The sequence below is a fragment of the Neomonachus schauinslandi genome, chromosome 4 (assembly GCF_002201575.2).
Source record: "Neomonachus schauinslandi chromosome 4, ASM220157v2, whole genome shotgun sequence".
NCBI classification, from domain to species: domain Eukaryota; kingdom Metazoa; phylum Chordata; class Mammalia; order Carnivora; family Phocidae; genus Neomonachus; species Neomonachus schauinslandi.
Genome location: NC_058406.1, coordinates 156,709,724 through 156,733,830, shown reverse-complemented (window position 1 = coordinate 156,733,830; position 24,107 = coordinate 156,709,724). Strand labels below are relative to the sequence as shown.

The 24,107-nt window shown below is 36.7% G+C and overlaps 1 protein-coding gene across 2 annotated transcripts in view; it reads right to left on the bottom strand.

The window, feature by feature from the left end:
* The window catches only part of OXR1 (oxidation resistance 1), a 355,094-nt gene extending 335,833 nt beyond the window's left edge, over positions 1-19,261 (bottom strand). The window contains exon 1 of one of the 2 annotated variants that reach the window (XM_021688747.2): positions 19,103-19,261. In XM_021688747.2, coding sequence (XP_021544422.1) covers positions 19,103-19,125 — 23 coding nt within the window. In that variant the 5' untranslated portion in view covers positions 19,126-19,261. The remainder of the gene's footprint in view (positions 1-19,102) is intronic. The other variant, XM_021688750.2, reaches the window with a different exon arrangement.
* Between the last annotated feature and the right edge of the window lie 4,846 nt (positions 19,262-24,107).

Below are 24,107 nucleotides of genomic sequence, written 5' to 3'. Positions count from 1 at the left end.
TTAAAAAAAAAAAAAAAAAGATAGTAGGAAGGGAAAAATGAAGGGGGGGAAATCGGACGGGGAGACGAACCATGAGAGACTATGGGCTCTGAGAAACAAACTGAGGGTTCTAGAGGGGAGGGGGGTGGGGGGATGGGTTAGCCTGGTGATGGGTATTAAAGAGGGCACGTACTGCATGGAGCACTGGGTGTTATACGCAAACAATGAATCATGGAACACTACATCAAAAACTAATGATGTAATGTATGATGACTAACATAATAAAATAAAATAAAAATAAAATAGGTATGGCAGCTCATCACACTTCTGGTTTATATTACTTTATGGACACTTAAAATCCCTGGACCTTTTCCTGAGAAGATGCTATTATTCCAAGTATCTCTCATTCTATAGTTTTATTGGTGATTTTTAATTTTATCCTAAGTGCTACATGATAAAAGAATTCTTCTTAGAAACAGCTTTGACTTGGCTTGTGTGATTTGTAGGTTCAGACCCTTTAGGTAAATAGGATAAACCAAATAAAGATGATTCCCATGGTATTGAAAACCAATTATCTGTCTCCTCCACCAGACTATTAGCTATATGAAGCCTAAGTTTGAGTCCTAATCATCTATTTATGTTTCGGCCAAGAGTGTGCACTCAATACTTCACTGCTAATCTCTGTGCAGTAAAGTAATGGTTTGTTTCCTTTGTTTTCATCAAACATGTGCAAGACAACCTGACAGATTTGTGAACAATGCATCAATTCCTTCATAATGTAGTATTTCAAATGATGCAATGACAAGGCACACATCTGGTTTACAACCGATGTTTCATTTTAATGCAATCTTATAGCTGACTAGAGGATGGAACACATGTCATTGATAACACATTTCCAAACTAATTCAGCATGGCTTATTGCAGGTAGTGAAAATACATTTAGATGTACAGAAACTAATGATATTAACTATGTAAAATGCATGGAAGTTTCACATATATTTTAAAAAAACCTTTCATGCTATAACCTAATTAAAATACTGATCAACAGTGTCCTTGCCTCATTAGACAAGCAACTCAAGGAATGACAACTGCTTTTATGATCATTTATTACTAACAATGGGAAAACATGATTTCCATTAAAATAGACACCTTCAAATGAAGTGAGCATGCTCTTCAGAGATATGCTTATCAATCTTTCCTTCCCCATATTCTTCAAGTCTCCTTCCTCTCCATCTTTGGAGGCAACCAGGGGAAAAAAATGAAAAGAGCATTGAAGTTGTTCCTTCCAGGTATGTCCAGTATTCTTCCTCCCCAGAGTCATCCCAGATGCACAAAAACAGAGTAGCTAAGAGCAAAGACTTTGGATATTACCTTTCAGAGGCTCAGACCATTTCCTTCCACCTACGTGGGTAAATTATTTAACCCGAATTAGCTTTAGTTTCCTCGTGTATAATTTGGTGATTACCCAACGTCTAGGACAGGTATAAAAACTTACTGGGCTTATATTACAGAGTACCTAGCACAGTACTTAGTATGGAAAGCGCTCCTACAGTCCCCAACCCCACCCTCCCAACCAAAACACAAAAACAAAAACAAAAAACCACTGTGGTTCACAGACCTGGACAGAATAATTTGGGGTAGAGGAGAAAATACCAAATTGTTGGGACCCTCTGACAGGGCTAGGCTGTGGGGCAAGAGTGAAGTACTAATAATCACAGTTTGCGTGGAGAAGGAGGCCAAGTAGCGAGTGTGTAAATGCCGTTGGTGAGGCCTGAGCCTGGGCCAGCTTGCAAGCAGGTCTAGATCAACGAAACATGAAAAAAATTCAAGGACAGGATGGAAACATTATCAGGATTTCTATTTGAAGGATTACAATCAATTGAAAAAGTCAGCAATGAGAAAATATGCAGTGCATTATATCTTTAAATCAGAATGCGATCTATCTATCAAACTTGGGGAGGTAGATTAGTAGACAAAGAGAGAAGATGCAACTCCAAACTATATAAAGACTCACAAACTAACAAAACTGGAAGGAATTTTTAATTTCCTTTCAATGGAATGGTTTAACTTGACCATGAAGAAACAAAGTGTCCAGAGAGAATGTGAGCTGACGAAGGACACAGGTTAAGTCCTGCAGAGCCAGGACTTAAAGCTGGGTCTCCTGATTTTGAGTGAGTTAAAAGTCTGATTTCCATACATTTGTTTTCCAGATATTGAAATCACATCAACAGGAAATCTTCACATAGAAACCATAAAAACAAAGAGAAAGCCATTTGAGGGAAGTTCACAATTTAGAAAGAAATGTCTAGATTACTGTTTATTAATTTTACCACAGCTAAGAGGTTAAAATTAGTAATCATTTCACACATCTATATGCCACCTGGAGTTGTGGCATGACTAGAGGTATATTTAGGCTACGGAACTCATTGCAAGGAACATCCAGTGAATTTTTTAACTAAAAGCTTGCCTTAAACGGAATGTCACTATAAAAAAAAATTCAATAATACAGAATATTCTACAATAAGGAACATTTCTTCCTGAATGAATCAACCCTGATGATTTGATAAGAGAATGTGATGAGAGAGAGAAGTCTCATTTGGAGCCATAGTAAATGATGTGAACAGTAAAGATACATCCTGTTTGTTTGGGACCTGCATCTGAGAATGGTTGAGGGGCTTCAAGAGGTGGCCTGACAGCCGTTACAGAACTGTTCTCCTCATGTTTTCTACCTCATTAAGATTTTGCCTTCACCCTCTTTTATGTTAGTTTATGTTTCCTTCTAATTCTGTTGGAACTCTTCATTATTTAGCTATCCACTCCTTATGGAAACTCTTTCCTTTAAAATTATGAAGTGGTTTTCTCCTAAACAAATTTGAAGCAAAATCCATCAATTCAATATCTTCCATAAATAACAGATAAATTCGATGTTGAATTATCATAGCAGTGACCATTGCTATTTTGTGTTTCAATGCAAAAAAAAAAAAAATCACTTTTTAACCTCTCATTAATCTCCTTCTTCATACACAGAAATCATATATAGTCTTTCAAGCTTTTATCAAAAAAGAAACTACCATGAAATCATATATCTGATAAGGACCTGCATCTAGGATATATTTAAAAAACTGTTATAATTTAATAATGAAAAGTCAAATAACCCAATGGAAATATGGGCAAAGGATTTGAATAGCATTTCTCCAAAGATATAGCCAATAAGCATATAAAAATACTTAATATCAGTATCATTAATCATTAGACAAGTACAATTCAAAACCACAGAGATACCGCTCATACCTAATAAAGATGGCTATATTAAAAAGGCACATAATAACAAATGTGGACAAGAATATGGAGAAATTGGAACACTCATACGCTGCTGGTGGGAATGTAAAATGATGTACAGCCACTTTGAAAAACAGTCTGTCAGTTCCTCAAGAAATTAAATACAGAGTTACCAACATGACCCAGCAATTCCAGTCCTAATTATATACCATGATAAATGAAAATAATGTCCATACAAAACCTGGTACATGTGTGATCATAGCAGCATTATTTACATTAACCAAAATGTGGAAACAACCCACGTGTCCATCAACTGACGAATGGATAAATAATGTATATCTATTTATATAAAAAATATAGTCTGTATTCAGATATAGTATATCTATTTGATAGAATATCATTTGAAGGGGCGCCTGAGTGGCTCAGTCGTTAAGCGTCTGCCTTCGGCTCAGGTCATGATCCCAGGGTCCTGGGATCGAGCCCCGCATCGGGCTCCCTGCTCCGCAGGAGGCCTGCTTCTCCCTCTCCCACTCCCCCTGCTTGTTTTCCTGCTCTCGCTGTCTCTCCGTCAAATAAATAAATAAAAAATCTTCAAAAAAAAAAAAAAAAAAGAATATCATTTGAAATGATTCGGAATAATGAAAAGAAATGGAGTCCTGATGCCTGCTACGACATGGAAACCTTAAAAGCATCATGTGAAGTGAAAGAAGCCAGTTACAAAAGATCATATATTATATGATGCCATTCATATGAAATGTCTAGAACAGGCAAATTCACAAAGTCAGGATGTGGATTAGTGGTTGCAGGTGGTTAATGAGGAGTTAGGAAAGGGAGGGAATGGGGAATGACTGCCAGTTGGAATGGGGTTTCTTTTGGGGGTGATGAAAATATTCTATTGATTGTGGTGATGGTTGCACAACTCTGAATATACTAAAAGTTACTTAAAAGCATGATCTTATATGCTGACAATATTCTCCCTCTGTCAAAAAGCAACTTTAAAAAAAACAGCTGAAACTGTTAGTTAAATATTATCAGAAAGATCTTCTGCATATCAATTATACCCAAAGTAATTTTTTTTTGTAATCACACTATAAATCTAGACTCCAAGGAGACAATTTTATACCATCTGTTCTCCTTGAGCTTGCATCAGAATCACCTGGAGGGCTTAAATAAAATGCAGATTGCTGGATCCCAACCCCAGGTTTTCTGACTCAGTAGGGTGGAGCCTCTAACATATTCCCAGCTGATACTGATTCTGCCAATCCAGTGACCACACTTTAAGAACCATTCAGTATTCTACACTAATCTATTTAGTTTACTTGTGGTTTCATTTATGATTAATTTCTCCTGATCAGCTCAAAGAGAGTTATACTCAAAAATCAAAGCTGTGCTATGAGCCATATGGTAGATTAGAACTGCCGTAGTAGGACTGTTTGATTGACAGAAAGCTACTGCACAAGACCGCAGTGTACCAAATGGGCCAGCTCTTGAGCTTGAAATATAAAACTAGGCAGGCCTACCAGATACAGAATCAAAAGGTCACAAAGAAAGGCATCAGTAAATCAGACTAATGCCAGAGAATAGGAAAAGAGGTCAATAAAGTTTTGCTCCTGAAGGCAATGACAGTCACTAGGACATCACTGCATTCCAACTGGCCTTTAGTTCCTGAACCACATTCTCAATTCGATGTGACCCAATGGTACAGGGGTCCCCGTTCCCCTGACACTTTCTTGTGCTGCTGTTTCTGCAGTATAGAAAGCTTGCTTGTGTGACTGAGATGCATGTCCTCATTCTTCTAGAGTTATTCCTACAAAAACCTGCCCCTACTTAAGATAGACTTGAGTGGGCAGCTTTTCTTGAAAGTCCAATGAACAAATTTCCAAAAAGATCTTAACAGGACAGGGTTGATGAGCTGGTTGTAACAAGATGATGCTTGATATAGACATGCGCTCATAATGGAATTCGAGCTCATATTTGATAACCACATGATAAAACTGACAAAAACAAAACAAAAAATGAGTTTGTCCTGCACTTACAGGATTATACAGTCAGAAAAAGAAGATAATGATCCCATGCTGTACTAGGTCAAACCAAACCTGATTTTTGTGTTATTACCATATTTTCAGTAGAATCAAAGATAAACTAAGACATGTCCAGAGTAGAGTAGAAGGGTCTGGAAATTATGTAACTGAAAGTTAAAGGAATCGACAGGTTTAATTTGAGAAAATTTAAAGAAAGGGAGACGAGGGGAAGGAGATACAGCTCTTACCTAATAATTTTAGTGCTACTCCAAATAACACCAACCACAAGAAAGAAAAAAAGACTCCACAGTCTAAATCTGGGAGACCCAGATTATTGTATCTTCCTCTTAAATATCTCCCACATAGATTAGAATATAGAACACTGACTGACATGCAGTAGATGCTCAATAAATATTTATTGAATGACTCAGCCCAATAAAGAATTTGTGAAGTACTGAAATGAAGTAATCTACTGTTTGAACTACTGCTTCCCCAAATAACTTGACTGTGGTTCCCGCCACCTTTCCTCATGATACCTGTTAATATATACCATGAAATCAGTGGTCTTCAGAGGACATTTGGGAAAATGTTATATTAGACATAGCACATATGGATTTTGGTGAAATAAAAAAAAGGTAGTAACTAAAGTAGTAGCCTTAGATCCACTGTAAAGGAAACTTTGTAGCAGAGAAACCCAAGATCATAATGGAGGCTAAGAACTCATAGGAAGGGTTTTCAGGAAAGGCTGGGTTGCCACTTGTTGGGGTTTCTGTTGATGGGATTCATGGTTTGGGTAATTAGTCAAATTAGATTAAGTAGTTCCCAGGCTGTTAATTTTATAGAACCATAAATCTGAAAATTAAAATTGGAGACTTTAAAAAAAAAATTGAAGACTTTTGAGCTAAACACTTCTGCTTTTATCAATCAGGGATAATAATTATCATTTATTATCACCATCTCATGAAAGAAAGACTACTCTAATGCCAAGTACTTATGCAGTTCATCATTTCACACTAAAGAAAGAAATTTAGCCAAATCAGACCAATATTATCTTTTTCGCTTTTTTTTTTTCTTTTACTTTGTAACAGGATGCTTTGCCACTGACTGGCCCTTGTCCATGAAGCCCACCTTTGTAACCAACGTCCTCTGTGACCTCACAGCTTCCCTCTAGAAAATATTCTATGATTTTAGGCACATGCCCTGTCAATGACAGCCAATAATTGATGATGATAAGAAAAGGCTAAGAGACAGTTACAATGGGCAGATTTCAGAACATGGAACTGAGGAAATTTCTCCTAAGTGTAAAAAAATCAATAGTACAGAATAGGAACAGGGCTGTTTTATTTTCTTAAATACCAAGAAAGTTCTTACCTTAGCTCAAATGAGCCATAGCTCTAATTCAGAGTTGAAAATATATCCGCAGGGACACCTGGGTGGCTCAGATGGTTAAGCATCTGCCTTAGGCTTGGGTCATGATCTCAGTGTCCTGGGATCGAGTCCCACATTGGGCTCCCTGCTCAGTGGGGAGCCTGCTTCTCCCTCTCCCTCTGCCTGCCACTTCCCCTGCTTGTGCTCTCTCTCTCTATCTCTCTGACAAATAAATAAAATCTTTTAAAAAAATTTAAAAAAAAAGAAAATATATCCACAAAACTCTTCAGTGTTCAGTGACAAATGTCTGCATATTTTAGACACAGAATAACCTTATGACAGTCGAATTACCTATCTCCTGTTACCATGTAGGATTTTTTTTTTTTTAACCAAATCTTCCCACCTATACTATAAATACACTTCCCATTACAATGCCTGGCTGGGGAGTCAGACTGAGTGCTCTGGTGAATTCAGCCATTCATGAGTGCAAAGCACCCATTGAGTATTAGGTGCCAACAACGTGTAGGATGACTTCATCCCTGTCCCAGTAGGTGGCTGTCCAGGTACATTCTAACTGGGGAGGTGAAGTTTCTCATATCTCATCACACATCTTCTGGTAACAGCTATAACTCAATGCTTACCTTCAATCGATCATATTTACAACTTGTCAAATATAGTAAGCATTTTATATGTCTGTTTTATTCTCCAAACGCCAAATTTGGAAAAAGTATGGAGGGATATCAAGCAAATTCTCACTTCAAGAAAATTACTTTCTCTTATTCAGTTTGTAAGAACCTAAAAGTAATAAACATAATGAAAGCTCTCACCATGAAAGCAAATTAATAGGTGCCTTTTAAATCTTTTCATATCTTCATTCTTACAGTCACTTCAAATATCTAGCTAGTTTTCCATAAAAACACTAAAAAGAAAAAAAAGAGAGAGAGAGGCAAACCTAAGAGACTCTTAATTTGAGAGAAGAAACTGAGGGTTGCTGGAGGGGCGGTGGGTGAGGGACGGGGTAAAAGGGTGATGGGTTGAGGAGGGCACTTGTGATGAGCACTGGGTGTTGTATGTAAGTGATAAATCACTAAACTCTATACCTGAAACTAATATTACACCGTATGCTAACTAAATGGAATTTAAATAAAAACTTGAAAAAGGAAAAAAAAAACACTAAAAAGAGTATTATGGATTGAAGGGGATCATCTAAATTTCAATGAGCCTGATTGTATGCAAATTCTGTATCTGAATGCAATTTCATGATATTATAAAAACCTCAGGGAAAAGGTCTAAATGAAAATGCATCCAAGGACACCACTTAGTTTGAATTGCCACTTTTTCTGTCATAATCATGAAAGCGCTTTGTATCAGTAATCTAAAACTGAAGAGTAGTTAACTTCATCTAATTTTTTTGTCAAATGTCTGGAGTAAAACCAATTTTTGATTATAGCATGAGTCTACGAAGCTAGTATGTATAAAGCTGAAAAACCATCTGGAGCAATACTAGCCCTCCTACATGAAATTTATCAGTCAGAGAAGATGGTCAATGTCTCAGAACTTCAGGCTTCTACCACAAGCTCCCAGCGGCAGCGCGGAGCCCTGATGCACTGGCTCTTGCAGGGGAGGGTATTCTGTCTCTGTTGCTGGTGCTCAGCTGCTCTGAATACTAACTTAGCAATGACGTTGTAAATTCAAGCACCATTTTATCTAAGCAGACCGAGATGAAAGGAAAATTTTCACTTGTGTTCAACTTGGTATCTATAATCAATAGTTTCATCTAACCAAATATCGATGTGACCTCTGCAAATGTGAATGTGAGAGCATTTGACTTTCCAAATTCTGGGGAATCAAAACACATTCGAAGGCTCAAGGCTACTTATTATGAAATATAAATAGTCTTATTACTTGGGAGGAGACTTAACAAACAGCATTGAGCAATGAACAGATTTTGCCCATAATAAAAAATGAGTTTGCTGAATCACCAGTAGGAAAACTGTAACACTATCTGATAAAGAAAATGTAATTATTAAAAAGAGAAGGAAATACACAAATGTTAAACATGACTAAAAATAAACAGCAGGAGAGAAGTCATTATAACCCCATAGAGGGACTTCCTGGACCACACATGATAATGATGCCTCCAAGAAGGACGGATTAGCCACGTCTCCTTACATAGGCAGGAGTTTGCCCAGGTCTAGTAACAAAACAATTATTATATTCTTGTGAGACCATTTTATCCCATTGTAGGTAATTAAGTCATTTGTAAGCTTTCTCAATCACTGAATCTACAACCCCATAGTGCCAAATGAAGGTGGCAGATATCCATGGATGATTTCTTCTCTGATCTGGATCATGTACCATTGACAATTAATATCCTGGATTGGAGCCGGTTTGAAAAAATTCCCAGTCCACCAGAAGTCCCAGACTTCTTGATTTTATAGTCCAATTAAATTAACACACACATGATGGGAGAGGCGTGGGATCAATGTTGTGCTTCCAACTTTTATTTTGCCAAGTAAAGACATAAAAGGAATAACCTAACTTCTATCTATAATCAGTGTCATAAAAGAAACCATATTTTATCACAAAAAGTGTAGAAAGGTAATAGTCTTAGAATAAAGGTGAATTTCTTTTCCAAGGAAGGACACATGGTAATGTCATGGCAGCATTCTCTCTAGAACACATGTTAGCACTTGGACTGATGCTCTATGACATCTGGTTCCTCACTAAAACCACACTTACATTAAACAACCAGTATGGAGGAGACCCTTCATTGATTAATGAACTTTTATGTTCATATATTGGAAGTAGCCTTAAAGTTTATGATGGTGAGAGATTTAAAAATAAATGTGAACTGTAAGTTGGACAAGATATTCTCAATTTCCACAATTTACAAAAACATTCATTGATCTCTAAAACTCCTTAACGGAATATAGAATATTTCTATTGTATCTTTTATATAATGTCCCTAATTATTCAGATGTATCAGATTTGTTGAATCTTTTAAAATGGATGATAAATGAGACACAGGCTACATTCATGAAAAAGGTTTTTCATTTACTTTTTTTCTTTCATTATTACAGTGTATTACATAACATTCTTTCTTACTAATCATCTGCTGAGTGTTTATATTAAGAATACAATATGAATTGCTTTCATATAATTTGAAGATCACAGAGAGGTCCTTTTGAAATAGAAATAAGATCAACACTCTGCTCTCAACACTCAATTCTTCCCATTACTAAATTTCACTGAATTTACATTTTAGATGAATTTTCTCCTGTAATCTGGTCAGTGAGGGCAAAGTTTCCTATCACATTTAGAATATAATCCAGTGTTTCTCATGATCTACATGTCCCCCTGCTACCTCTACAAGCTCAGTTCCTGGGACTCTCCCTTCTACTGGCTGTTTCTACCAAACCAGCTTCCTTGATGTTTCCTCAAACACAACAGGTACATTTCAGTCTCAGAGCCTTTGTCCTTCCTGTTTCTCTACCTGAAATGGTTTTCTGCTAAGACTTACATTGCTTATTCCCTCTCTGCTTAAATGTCACCTTGCTCAAGAGGCTTTCCTTGGCCAGTTCCTCACCATCACTCTATCTTTTTATTCTGCTGGGTTATTCTTCAAAATATTTATCACTATCTGATATTTGCTTATCAATTTATATCTGTCTTCAGCACTAGAATGTAAGCTTAATGAAAGTGGGGACCTCTGTTGCATTCATCATTCTATTCTATCCACAGCGTTGAAAACTACACATTGTAGGCACTGAAAAGTGTTTGTTGAATGAACACATGAATGAATATAAATGTAAGAAAATATTTTCTAATTTACATAAAAATAATGTACTGCTAGTCTAGATAAAACTAAACTATACCTAATCCATTTCTCTAACCACACAGGAATTACTTTTAAAGTCCTATAAAACTTATAACAACAAACCTATTCTTTAAAAAAGAACATAAAAGCAAGTATAAATGAATACATCTAACCCTTTTAGTGACCATCCATTCGAGCTGAAAAGTGTTTTCTTTTCCTCAATTACACTGCAATAGTTTTAAAATCAAGGTAGACTCTCTTTACAATCTTAAAAACAAAAAATAAAATCCAATAAGCAAACAAACAAAAAAGATAATGGGGGGGGGTTATATACCAGGATGAAATGATCACTGAAAATTTTATGCACCAACAGCAAATGATGTTTAAGATTACAAAACTTAGTTTTGACCATACTGAAAATAACATACCTAAAAGTTACATATGTAACTTTTATAATTAAAATTATCTCATAGACCATTCACTGGCCTTTATATTAATTATTCAAGTCCAAAAAGGGCTAGTGTTTAGTAACTCTAGCCTTTAAGGGTTGAAATGGACTGCCCAGTTTTATGTTAAATCTTCTACAGTCTAAAGAAATATTGCTGTAATTATTCATTGTAGGTCTTCCACAGGAAAGTAAATTGTGATTCCTCTGAGAATGATGAAAAGACATTTCTAAGCCGGTTTATAGACCTGGATGACATTCAAAAGGAAGATAATAGGGCCCATTATCAATCCCTGAAGAGCACTTGACTTTAGTGTATAAATATATTTTTCCAATACTAACTGTAAATTACTAATAATCAATCACCTGTTCCTAATGACTTGTGACCAATGGCAAGTTTGGGAAGGAGGGCTGGTCAAGGTTATAGGTGTAGGCTTTGGCCAGGGAAGAGAGTAGAACTAATTGGTCTCTGTGGGAATTGAACCTGCAAACCCAAATTCATTATCTCCACAAGAAAACAAACTCCTCTAAGCTGACCAAAATTTACCAAATTTCTTCAAAATGTGATTCATATCTAGTTAGCATTAATGTTTAAGAACAAAAATAAAAATCTGTTTTACTAATTATTTGATTATTCAAGGAGAAAGAATTTGAGGTTGATATATGGAGAAAAATATCCAGGTTTCCTATAAATGTTTAACTTTTTAAAAAGCCATTTCTAAAGGCACATAGCTCAAAGCCAAACATGATCAGGGATACTAAAAATATAATGTGCTTACTTAAAGTGTCAAGTCCAAATCAAAATAGGATTAATCGTATTTATAATGAAGGGATTTCTTTCTTTTTCTTTTTTATTATTATATTATGTTAATCACCATAATTACATCATTAGTTTTTGATGTAGTGTTCCATGATTCATTGTTTGTGTATAACACCCAGTGCTCCATGCAGAACGTGCCCTCCTTAATACCCATCACCAGGCTAACCCATCTCCCCACCCCCTCCCCTCTAGAACCCTCAGTTTGTTTTTCAGAGTCCATCGTCTCTCATGGTTCATCTCCCCCTCCAATTTCCCCCCCTTCATTCTTCCCCTCCTGTTATCTTCTTCTTTTTTTTTTTTTTTAACATATATTGTGTTATTTGTTTCAGAGGTACAGATCTGTGATACAACAGTCTTGCACAATTCACAGCACTCACCGTAGCACATACCCTCCCCAATGTCTATCACCCAGCCACCCCATCCCTCCCACCCCATTTGAAAAGGCATATTATGACTAGAAAGACATACTGAAATTTTTCAGAATTCGGTAAACTGACTTTCATACGAATCACCACACTTAAAGTGTTAGGTGATTTTGGAGACATATTTTTATTCCTCTTGGGTTTTCATTTTGGCTATTTTATTCTCTCCTCTTCCTCTCTAGGTCATCTGCCCTTTAGTCTCTCCTAAACTCAACTTACTCTTCTATGTTCTGGATCTACTCCTTTACAAGCTGAACGTCCCCACTCATATGAGGATTCTTAAATTTTAGGCTCTCAAACCCACTCTCTCTTCTCAGCACCTTAATATAATAGTCATTCATTCAACATGCGCTTACCATCCTGGGTAATACAGTATTTCGCCACCTAAGCTTTTCCTATCACTCAGAAAGTCTCATCTTTTTTTAATTAGAAATATTAGCTTTTTTTTTATGTCTAAATTTCTCTCTCTCTCTTTCTCTCTCTCTTCCAGTAACAGACTGTTGACAATTCTGACTTTTACCCTTTACTATACAACTCAGGGTAAAAAATTTCCCTTTGCAATCTCTCTACTGACCCACATTTCTCGCCACTGTGAGTTCTGAGCCCTTTAAAAAGAGGTAATTCAAGTCTCTATTTCCTCTGCCACTGCAAATATTGCCCCTGAGAGCCTGCCATTTAACAGTGCAAATAGGAAAAGTAGTTTGCAGAATAGTGGTTAAGGCAACCTTTGAGAAAAGATTCTGACTTTCCCCCTGTCTTTAATACAAATAGACTGTTTCTGTCTCTCCAGAATCTTTTTTTCCTCCTAAATACTGGTGCCAAAGAATGATATAGAGGGATTCACTTTTTCTTGTATTCATTAAAGAATTTAAATGAAAATATTATAATGCGAATAATCTGACAAAGTATCTACACTTCTAATTTTGCATCTGTCTCATTTCTAGGGTTCTAACACACTATTAGTTTTGGATAAAGAAGATAAGTCAAATTAGTTTTCACCTCTTATTAGAGAGCGTTACTGAACTTGCCAGCATTCATAATAATATTTTATACTATAAGCATATTCAATATTCAATAAAGACCATTTACCACTTCTAAATTTAGTCAATACATCAATAACTTACACAATTCAGACTTTACTGTATTTCCAATCTATGGGCATCCATGATGGAATGGTTTGTTGACTTTTAATAAAACTCTATTAATTAGCTCTAAGTAAATATTTCCTTGACAATTAGCACATCTTCAGTATTTATAAGGAACTAATCGGGTAAAATAGTTAGTGTATAATACAGGTCCTTTTCTAAAGTAAAAAAGGAGATGAGTTGATAAGACACTTTCTCAGAAACACGTATTTTCTCCCTAGCCTTGATGTCTGCAATCCAGAGAGCTAACAACATAGGGCCTCATCAGGGGCTCTGAATGACACAGAACCTTGTGACCCAGCAGTAGTTAATAGTTTTCCTCACAACAGAAGTACTTACAATAGTAAAAAGTGAAAATTAGAAAAGGTCCAATCTAAATGAGTGAAATAAATAACGCTACTGGCGTACAATGTGACCCAGCCTTTACACATGATGATGTTGCTTTATATCCATCAGAGAGATGACCATGGAAATTACAAAGTGAAAACAGAAGATGTCAAATATAATGCATGGTTTGAGTTCAGTTTTGCAAAACTTTGTGAGTATAAGTAGAAAAGAATATATCTCAGCATTTATAACTGTGGCTTTCTACATATGGTAGGATTTTGATCATTTCTTATTGCTGCTTTATATTTTTCTATAGTGTTTGACTCTCCATAATTAGCATACTCCTTTATTTTTAGCAGTAAATGCAAGAGACATATTTGCACTCCTAAAAAATAAGCCATTTCTTCCCTTGCAGGAGAAACAAATAACCATTTTGTTTCCCCAAACACCCTGGACATACCTTTTACTTATTTTTATTTATTTTTTTAAAGATTTATTTATCTCAGAGAAAGGGTGAGACCATGGGGGAAAGGGCAGAAGGAAAGAGAGAATCCTGAAGCAGACTCCCCGCTGAGCACGGAGCCTGACGCAGGGCTCAATCCCACCACCCTGAGATCAACACCTGAGTTGAAACCAAGAGTCGGCAGCTCAACAGACTGAGCCACCCGGGTGCCCCACCCTGGATGTACCTTTTAGAGCACTTACTACATTAAGTCAGTTATTTGATTACTTAGTCTTCTTGGCTAAGAGATGAGCTCCTATAAGAGTCATCATTACTTCCCATTAAGACAGCATCCCTGTAGTAAGCCTAGGGCACAGCACATTACAGATGCTCAATAGATTTTGACAGGCTCCTTGCCTCTTACTTTCATTCATCCAGTGTCTTCTTTCTCCCATACCTGGCTCTAGTTCAATTACCTTCACCTCTATCAGGTGCCACCGTCTTTAAGATGCTGTGAACAAAAGCTGAAATGTGCACAGGCATCATAACAAAAAACAATTAGGTGTCAAAAAGATGGCATTTGGCAAAATCAGTTAAGCCACCACTAGGATCACTCTCTGAATACTGGTTAACATATGTACAGTAACACTAATACAACGGAAACTAAGGGTGCAATAGGGCCAGGGGAGTAGAAAGTACCTGATTTCGTAGTGGAGGGTCTCTATGAGATGGGCAATGGAAGAGTCATTTTAGTCGAATTATAGCAAAGTACGGATATCTTTCTGTTGTGCTTCTTCTGTATCATGAAGAAAACCTGACAATTCCTAGCCTGTCACACGACAAGTAGAACTAAGATTTACATTTTGTTGTTTAGGTAGCTCACCTTATATAATGTGGAAGGTTCACCTAAGTTTCTGATGGCAACAACCTCTTTACCTCCTCTAGGAAATTAGGGCGCTCATCCACTACCCGCACTCTACCCTCAATACTATTCTAATGCCTGATAGTGTTCCCAGGTGCAGATATTCACTTCCTTCCAGGAGAGGCCCCAGGATATCTATATTTGAGGAAATTAAGGGAAACATTCTGGTTGGAAATGGGAACCAGGGCACTTGTTTGGAAGCCACACACACATAGCAAAGGTATCGCTTTACCAGGTAGTGTTTGTTTTGTATGGGCAGTTAAGTGGTTAGGGGTACCAACCGGCTGCCTGCGTTCATTTCCTAACTCTGCTACTTAGTGGCTGTGTCATATTGGGCAACTTTCTACTAAAGTTTCTGTGCCTAAATCCTCACTTGTGGAAATGCAAATAGCAACGCTACATCGCTAATAAGGTTGTGTGAGGAGTATGTGGGTTAATATCCACAAAGCGTCTAAAAATGTGTCTGGTACAAGGTAAATGCCATGTAAATCTTCACTCTTGATAATATTTACTTAGCTTTCATGTCATAAAAACTGAATGTTTTGAAACAAATGTTTTTGAAACATTATATACATATACATTATATAAACATACATTATACATTTATATTACATATAATCTTATAAAAATATTAAAAAACAGACAGGTTGAAGATGATCATCAGGGAAGACGCACTAAGAGTCCTTTCGAATACCCCTTGGTATCACACCATTTCCCTCTTTGTGCTATAGAAATAAGACTCTTTTTCAACTCTCTCTGCTTCCTCGTGTCTCCTGTTAATTACCTCTGCTTCCAGTAACAATTCTTTCCCTCAGATCATAGCCTGGAATCTGTCACCTGTTCATAGATGTCTGCAATTGATTCTGTACATCCCTTTGTCTCTATCTCAACCAAAGTCAATTCAATCATTGCCTCCCTCTGGCAATTATTTACTGAACAGGAAGATTCATGAAACATCTGTTGTATGTTACCATGTGATTCTTATAATCAATTCCTACCACTCTCCTTACTTGATTGGCACTGCACAGTTTCCCAGAAATTTAGACATTTCCTAGACTGTATTTCTTTTTGAGATTCTGTATGAAAGGGCCAAATTACTTTATATTTTTTTCAAATGTCATACCCATAACTACTAGAGCAAGGAAGTTTCTTTTAATATGCAAAAGAGATAATTTTCCTATACTGGGTATTTAAAAGCTGGGAGGATTTCTTGGATAGTTGTTAACATGAATTTCTAAATTCTTCAATTGCATGCAGGGATCACAATTACGCACCCCCTTTCCATTAAGCCTCAGAGTCCATTTTTAAAATCACCTCATGGATAGGGTTAGATATGTACAATGTCATGGTAAGCAGACCAAACGGTTCACAGATTCAAGTGGATTTTGACAATAAACTCTGCTAACATTAGCGACATAGCCAAACAGAGGGGAGTCTGGCAGAAGTGGAACTCAAAAGAATCACAGAGATAAAGACTGACAGTGTTACTCTAATTCCCAGACATGAAGAAGCTGCCCTAAGAAACAGATGGAAGTGTCTGGCCGATACATCCATCGCCCCAGGTGTACCCTGTCCCTAGCTGGATTCCTTGAACCCTGGAAGCATATGACTCCCCTTGCAATGATCATTTGATCATCAGCCAGTCCTCTGACTTAGAGTCCCATGAAGTTTTCCACCACAGTTACAGAATGCACTGGTCAGGCCAAATCAAGCATCCCATGCAGTTAAACATTACATATCTTATTTTAAATTAATAATCTGTCAAACCAGTTTCTCTTCCAATGTCAGTCAGTATCTTCATGTCTTAGTTTCTGAATTTCAAAACAGAGAGCCAAACCCTTGTAAAAACCTTTTACAAGATTTCTGTAAAATTCGTACCTTTGAGACGGAAAGAATTCTAACAAATTTCAGATATTCAGATTCTTTAAGATATCCCACAATCAAAACAATTTTTTAGAATGAAACCATTTATTTGCCATTGAATTACCTATTTTGCATTTTTTCACTCATTTGCACAGCATAAATGTATAGAATAGCTACCAAATTCTAAGAGCTGTGCTAGACAACTGGGCTGGAACCACAACATACAATCACTTCTCTTTGTGGAGTTCACTGTGTCTTGAATGGCCCTAACATCACATTGAAGGGATGGCCTTTGACTAAACCATTACATCACATCAAGTCAGCTGTTAGCCAAGGTACATACCAAGGACAGCTTCAAATGTTTGCCCTGTCCTGATTCTGGGAACCAGGCCACATCACACCCTATCTTGAGATATGACAATCAAACCTGTGTTTTAATTTCCTCCACCCTCTCCTGCTTCTTATTTGTCTCTTCTTATTATATTCTCCTCCTCCTCCCCGTTCTCCTTCCTGTCCCTTCCCTTTCATCTTTTTCTTTCTTCTTTGGCAGGCAGCCGGCTTTTTGAAGATTCATCTCCAACACATGCATTTGCCAGGCATGTAATTTCTTTAAATAAATGCATCCTTAATATCTTCCAGGGGCTTGGGGGCGCCTGGGTGGCTCAGTTGGTTAAGCATCTGTCTTTGGCTCAGGTCATCATCCCCGGGTCCTGGGATCAAGCCCTGAGCTGGGCTCCCTGCTCAGTGGGAAGTCTGCTTCTCCCTATCCCTCTGCTCTTGCCCACCCCCCGCCACAACTGCTTGTGCTCTTTCTCTCTCCCTCTCGAATAAATAAATAAAATCTTTTTAAAAAAATATCTTCCAGGGGTTTGAAGGGGTTCACACATTCTATAGAATTTTTCTCTTTTTTTCTTTTTTTTTTTAAAGATTTTACCTATTTATTTGACACAGAGAGAGAGACAGCCAGAGAGGGAACACAAGCAAGGGTAGCAGGAGAGGGAGAAGCAGGCTTCCCACCGAGCAGGGAGCCCGATGTGGGGCTCGATCCCAGGACCCTGGGATCATGACCTGAGCCGAAGGCAGACGCTTAACGACTGAGCCACCCAGGTGCCCCTATAGAATTTTTTTCTCATTTTAATGGCGATTTTATTTTAATAATATAAAATGTTTTACAGTAATAATTCATAACATAGTTTTTTCATTTATTTTTACAGAATATATTTTAGCTTCTTTAATTCATTTCTTTTTTTGCAAACTGAGATCCTTAGCACCCAGTAGGAATCCAAGGACATATTCTAGGGAGCCCATAAAAACTGGGTCCTTTGGAAACACTACTCTAAACCTAAACAAATAATTCTACCCTTTGCCCTAAAGAAATTGCTTACTTAACTAAAAATAAACAGATGGAGCTAAGTGGCAGAAACCAGTCTTTCATGCTATCTATATTTCCAGCACAAATTAAAGACAAGGATGAGATGGGCTCCTATGAAAATGGGCAATATTACCAGGTCTTTCTTATACTCACATATTGAATACTGTGAATTTGTATCATATCACTTATTCACCTCTTTATATTTATAAAAACAAAATCCAAAGTCCAAAAACATGGCTTCCAATTCATCCCTGCTAGTACTGCTCTCTGTTGCCATAGAAAAGTTGTTGATTATATGCCAAAAAAATCTTCATACCGCTTATTTTAAATTACAAACAGCATTTAAACATGAACTGGATGTCAAAGATTATTCAGAATGCCAGCTATTTAAAGATATGAATCTATAATGGAATTTTCTCTTCCATATTAGAGTTCTATTCCCTTTAGTTTGGGTAGATCTGTTGAAATAGAAAGTCTGAAGAAAAGTACTGATGAGAAAATACCTAGCCAATCCTTAAAGCTTCCCTTGCAGCCTGTTCTTCCTGTAGCTGGGATTATAACAGTAGCTAGGACCACTGAATGAGTGTGTGATTCCTATTTATCTCTCCACTAGGTTGTTTGGAAAGAAAGGCATGGGATGTCACTGGGATTCATAAAAGGCATGAACCCTTTCCAGAGTCCCCAGATATCACAGTGCTGAAAGTGTTAAAGTTTAAATTCTAGGTAGCTTTCCTTACCTTAACGCAGGACACCAATCTCTGGAAACCAGACTTTTAAAGTTCTTTCTCTGTTCCAGTTCTGACAGTACAATTTTCCCACAAAATACTGCTTGAGGATGTGCATGCATATGGATTAGGTTAGAAGGTAATTCACTTACCACGATAAATTAGATACAGACATTGCAGCAATTTATGGAGGAGTCTTGTGGAGAAGTTTTCTCTAGATTTCAGAACAGGGAATGAGTAGGTCAAGTAGACAAGACCACTGGGAATTTTAGCTTTGCTGCTGGAATGATGCACTTACAGTTTGAAATAACCTACAAAGAAAAGAAATAAAATGTTATCTATAGAACCCAGTCTATATGACTTTTCACAAACGTATTTCATCCAGGTCAATAGTTTTGTCATGGTATAAGACACACAAAAAATACATTTTTCTCAAAATATAAGACATATTATAAACCAAAGATAAAATTAAATCAACCCTATGATAAGCTGAATGCTTTACCTTTAAAATAAGTTTAAAGATTAATACAATGTTCATTCCCTGAAGTAGAGAATACAGGGAAAGAACAGAATGTGTTTTTAGATGCACCAATTTTTTTCTCCATATGGTCAATCAGTTATGCTCTCTAAATTAGTTTTATATACTTGTACTAAAAGGATCAAAACAAAGATCCTAACTGGCCATAGCATACATTAAAAAAAAAAAAAAGCTCCTTGGCACAAATTATTATCATGTCCAAAGCTGTAACAAAAAAATAATAATAATAATTCACTACTACTTCTAAGCAAATGAGAATTTTTATTGAGTAACATGTGGGAGGCAAGGCAGTACGTATTTACCTAACCTTTCCACACACTTTTTATGAGCATCTACTCTGCAGTGTGTCCTATGATCTTGAACCAAAATTTCTGTAGGGCACAATTAACTCCGTGGTACTGTATTAGGGACTTCAATTCAGGTCATTAACCCAGTACAGTTCAATTAAACAAACATTCATTGAGGATATACTATGTGTACATACACTATCCCAGGTACAGTTCAGGGATAAGGATAAATGACACACAAATAAGACATGTTTCTGCCTTCAAAGAATGTTTTATGTAAAAAAGATGATTATAGGGCGCCTGGGTGGCTCAGTTGGTTAAGCGACTGCCTTCGGCTAAGGTCATGATCCTGGAGTCCCGGGATCGAGTCCCACATCGGGCTCCCTGCTCAGCAGGGAGTCTGCTTCTCCCTCTGACCCTCCTCCCTCTCGTGCTCTCTCTCATTCTCTCTCTCGCAAAAAAAAAAAAAAAAAAAATGATTATAATAAAATGGAGTAAGTTTTCTAATAAAGGTTTACACAGAGTATATAGAAGCAAAAAGACTGAGCAAAGCCAGTCTTAGGGATTTGGAAGGATTTCTAAAGAAGATACGGACCAAACTATTAACATTAGGTTTGGCTGCAAATTAAAAAAAAAAAAAAAAATTCCAAACTCAGAGTGGCTTAGAAAAGACAGTTTATTTCTCTCTCCTATAAACAAATCTTGAGTCTTAAGAAGTCCAAAGAAGATACAGCAATTCTATAAACACACAAGATGGAGGCTTCCTTCTTGTCATTCTACCATTCTCACCATGTGGTTCCCCTACATGTTCCAAGTGGCTGCTGAGCTCCAGAGAGTCTCTGTGTTCCAGTCAGCAAGAAGAAGGAAAGAAGGATGCTTTCTGAAATTTACACATGACATTTCTCCTTGCACTTCACAGGACACAGCTTAGTCACTTGGCCACTCTTATTCTGTTGGAGACTAGAAAATGAAGCCATTATTCTAGGCAGCTACAAACCAAGGTGTCTATTAGAAACTGGGGATAAAAGTGGGTATTGGGAGAAAACTAGCATTGTCTGCCATTATGTTTGTGACTCGGTGACTTTTACTCACAATATTTTATGATTCTGTACCTACTGCAAAGTGACAAATGTGGGGCAGAGGTGAGGTGCAATCAGTCTGTGGTTTGTTGGTAATTTTACGTATTTGATATATAACGTTAAACATCAAACTCCTTCAGTTTTCTTAAATCATTCATAGAATCAACAAAATATTTTGTGTGCCCTATTATTTACCAGACTCTAAGTATGAAGGACACAAGATTAATAAAATATAGTCTTTGCACATAAAGAATTTACCGTCTAACATAGATGTCATCGTGTAAAAAAATAAAACAAAATAAAATGCACTCTGAAAATTGCTCAGTATATACAAGGGCATATGAGCAGCTACAGGGGAAGAGAGAAATAACCATAATTCTAATGGATTCTAATTTTAATAGACCCTGTCTGCCAGTTGAGTAAGCAGCTGTAAGATCTATATCTTAAATGGTCTCCTTACATTCCCAAAGAGGTTTTCAAGTCCACCCTGCCCTTGGTTAATTGTTAAAGCATATGGACTTCCAACTGTTAAGGACAGAGGAACTCCAAATTCTGCTCCCAAAATTGGTAACTTCAAACTCTCAAAATCTGTATTACCTGATTCTTATCAAGGGTTCGATTACCAAAAAAGAAAAAAAAATAAAAATGTATGTACTATTGTCTGATATAATTCATTCCAGATAATCTTAATTCTTAATTCTATTTTTAGAGAGCTGTGTATCTGGATGTCATTATTTTAATATGTAACCAAATTACTTTTACTGAATTATACTTTGGGGTTTTGCCAAGAGTTTGCATTGAGGGATGTCAATAAAGATAATAATAAATAAACAAGTGAAATCCAGGCCTGTGAAATCAGCTATAAGGTTTAGCAGGATATTTACCAACACAAAAATGTTGCCCTTATGAGCACTCAAAGCAAAAATGTGCCAAGTTTCAACACTAAGAAAACTATTATTCTAAAATTCTGAGTTGCTTTAATCCTATGGGGACATTATCCTTCTTTCTTTGCTTTAACTTCTGAGAAGCTCTGCAACAAATTTGTCACATTTCTTTAAGAACTATTCCAGGCTTCAAGGTCTGCATTTTTATCCTAACTTTTTTTACCTTTTCGGGCAAGTTTAATTTTTAACCTGTTTTTGATAAACACACATACATATACAAACATATGCACATATATATATATATATATACATGCATGTAAATAAATATAAAACCCTCCCTAAGTCTTTTTTAGAGTGAGAAAGAATATAATTAAAAACAACAATTCCAGATTTACCTGCTTCTGAAGAATATAGGAATAACATGTGAAGAAATTTGATTTCAGGATCTTTGATCAAACCATATGAAACTATTGTTTTTGTAGGTCAAAATGGCCAAGTATTATCAATGTATATGGTGCAACTTTATATAACTGAAGGGTTGACCAAAACAGCCTCTTACTGTTGCCTTCAACCTGACTCAACTTTAGACAGGCTTCTTTCTGACTCTAGACCCCTGACCTCTCTTTTCTTATAGTGTTTACTATAGAAAACTTGCAATTGTAAATTCTTTCTCTGCCCCTTTGAGATAAGAATCTATCAGTTTATTGCCAGTTGCACAACCCAGTAATGTCTTTCTTAAGGACTTCCATCCATTGGAAATGTAACCATCAAAGATTGTGCTCTACCTCCCAGTCTCTGTGGGAGGATAGGTGCCTAACTTCTTTAAGTACCAATCAGCAAACACAGATGGCCTGATCACATTGAGCAACCTCCTCCTAACATCCTCCAGTACTTTTCAACTAGCTCACTCTAGCACTTAAACCCTCCTGTCCTCTGTTTCAGCAGAATTGAGATCAGTCACTGTCCCTTATTCCAAAAGTCTTGAATTAAGTTTTCCTTGCCTGTTGAACTCAGCCTAGTTTAATTTTTCTTTGGGAGGGTATTTTTTTTTTTTTTATTCCTTAAAGTTCAGGAAAATTTCCTAAGATGCTGGCAATGTTGTTAAAAAGTACAGTCTTTTCTCAATGCCCTTTACCTGTAATAAACTACCAACTTGGATTTTTAAAAGTTTATATTAAATGTGGACTTATAAAATAAAATAAATATTAGAAAACTGCATTTTTTTCTGATTTTATACCTAGGTATTTATAAGCATAAAATATATGAACATAAAAAAATTCATAGTGGCCCTTCATAATGATTTACAATAATCACTCTGGCATTTATTTTGGTATTATATCATCTTTTATTTTCATTTGCATCCTATAACTATCTAATTTATTTCTTCAAGCATACATACCCACCAGACATTCAATAAAGTTTACTAAATTTTGTAACACAAAAAAGACTATGATGTGATGTTTTCAAAGGCCTTAGAGGTGGACTTGTTATTCCCTTTAAATGGCACTAAATGATTCGTTGCTTGCCAGTGAAACCTTTCCAAAGAAAATATCTTAGGATTTTCAGGAGAGATTAAATTTTCTGTACATTTTGATGATTCATAATCTTTTTTTATAAGGATTTATTCATTTATGAGAGAGAGAGCATGAGCAGGAGGGGCAGAGGGAGAGAGAATCTAAAGCAGATTCCATGCTGAGCGCAGAGCCTGACTCAAGGTTCAATCCCAGAACACTGAGATCATGATCTGAGCCAAAACTAAGAGTCAAATGCTTAACCAAGTGAGCCACCCAGGGGCCCCCATGATTCACAATCTTTATGCAAATCCCAACAGCATTCTCCACACTTAAGTATGAATTTATAGCTTTCAGGCGAAATTCTAACATTACTAACAGCCTCCACCTGCCTCACTGTCACAAAGAGAGTGTATTTTCACATTAGGGAAAACTTTTTAAAATATATGGATTGATTTGACTTTGCCTGAATGCCCAGCCATGATTGTAAGTTATAAGCATACGCACAACTGTTCTCTTGAGGTCACTCCTTTAGCACAACATTAAGGAAAATAGTATGTGAATTTAATACAAGATCCCTCATTTGACATATTCATTAAAAATGTGAATAACCTGGGGCACCTGGGTGGCTCAGTCACTTAAATGTCTGACCCTCGACCTCAACTCAGATCTTGACCTCAGGACTGTGAGTTCAAGCCCTGTGCTGGGCTCCATGCTGGGCCTGGAGCCTTATGAAGGGAGAGAAAAGAGAGAGAAGAGAAGAGAGAGAAGAGAAGAGAAGAGAAGAGAAGAGAAGAGAAGAGAAGAGAAGAGAAGAGAAGAGAAGAGAAGAGAAGAGAAGAGAAGAGAAGAGAAGAG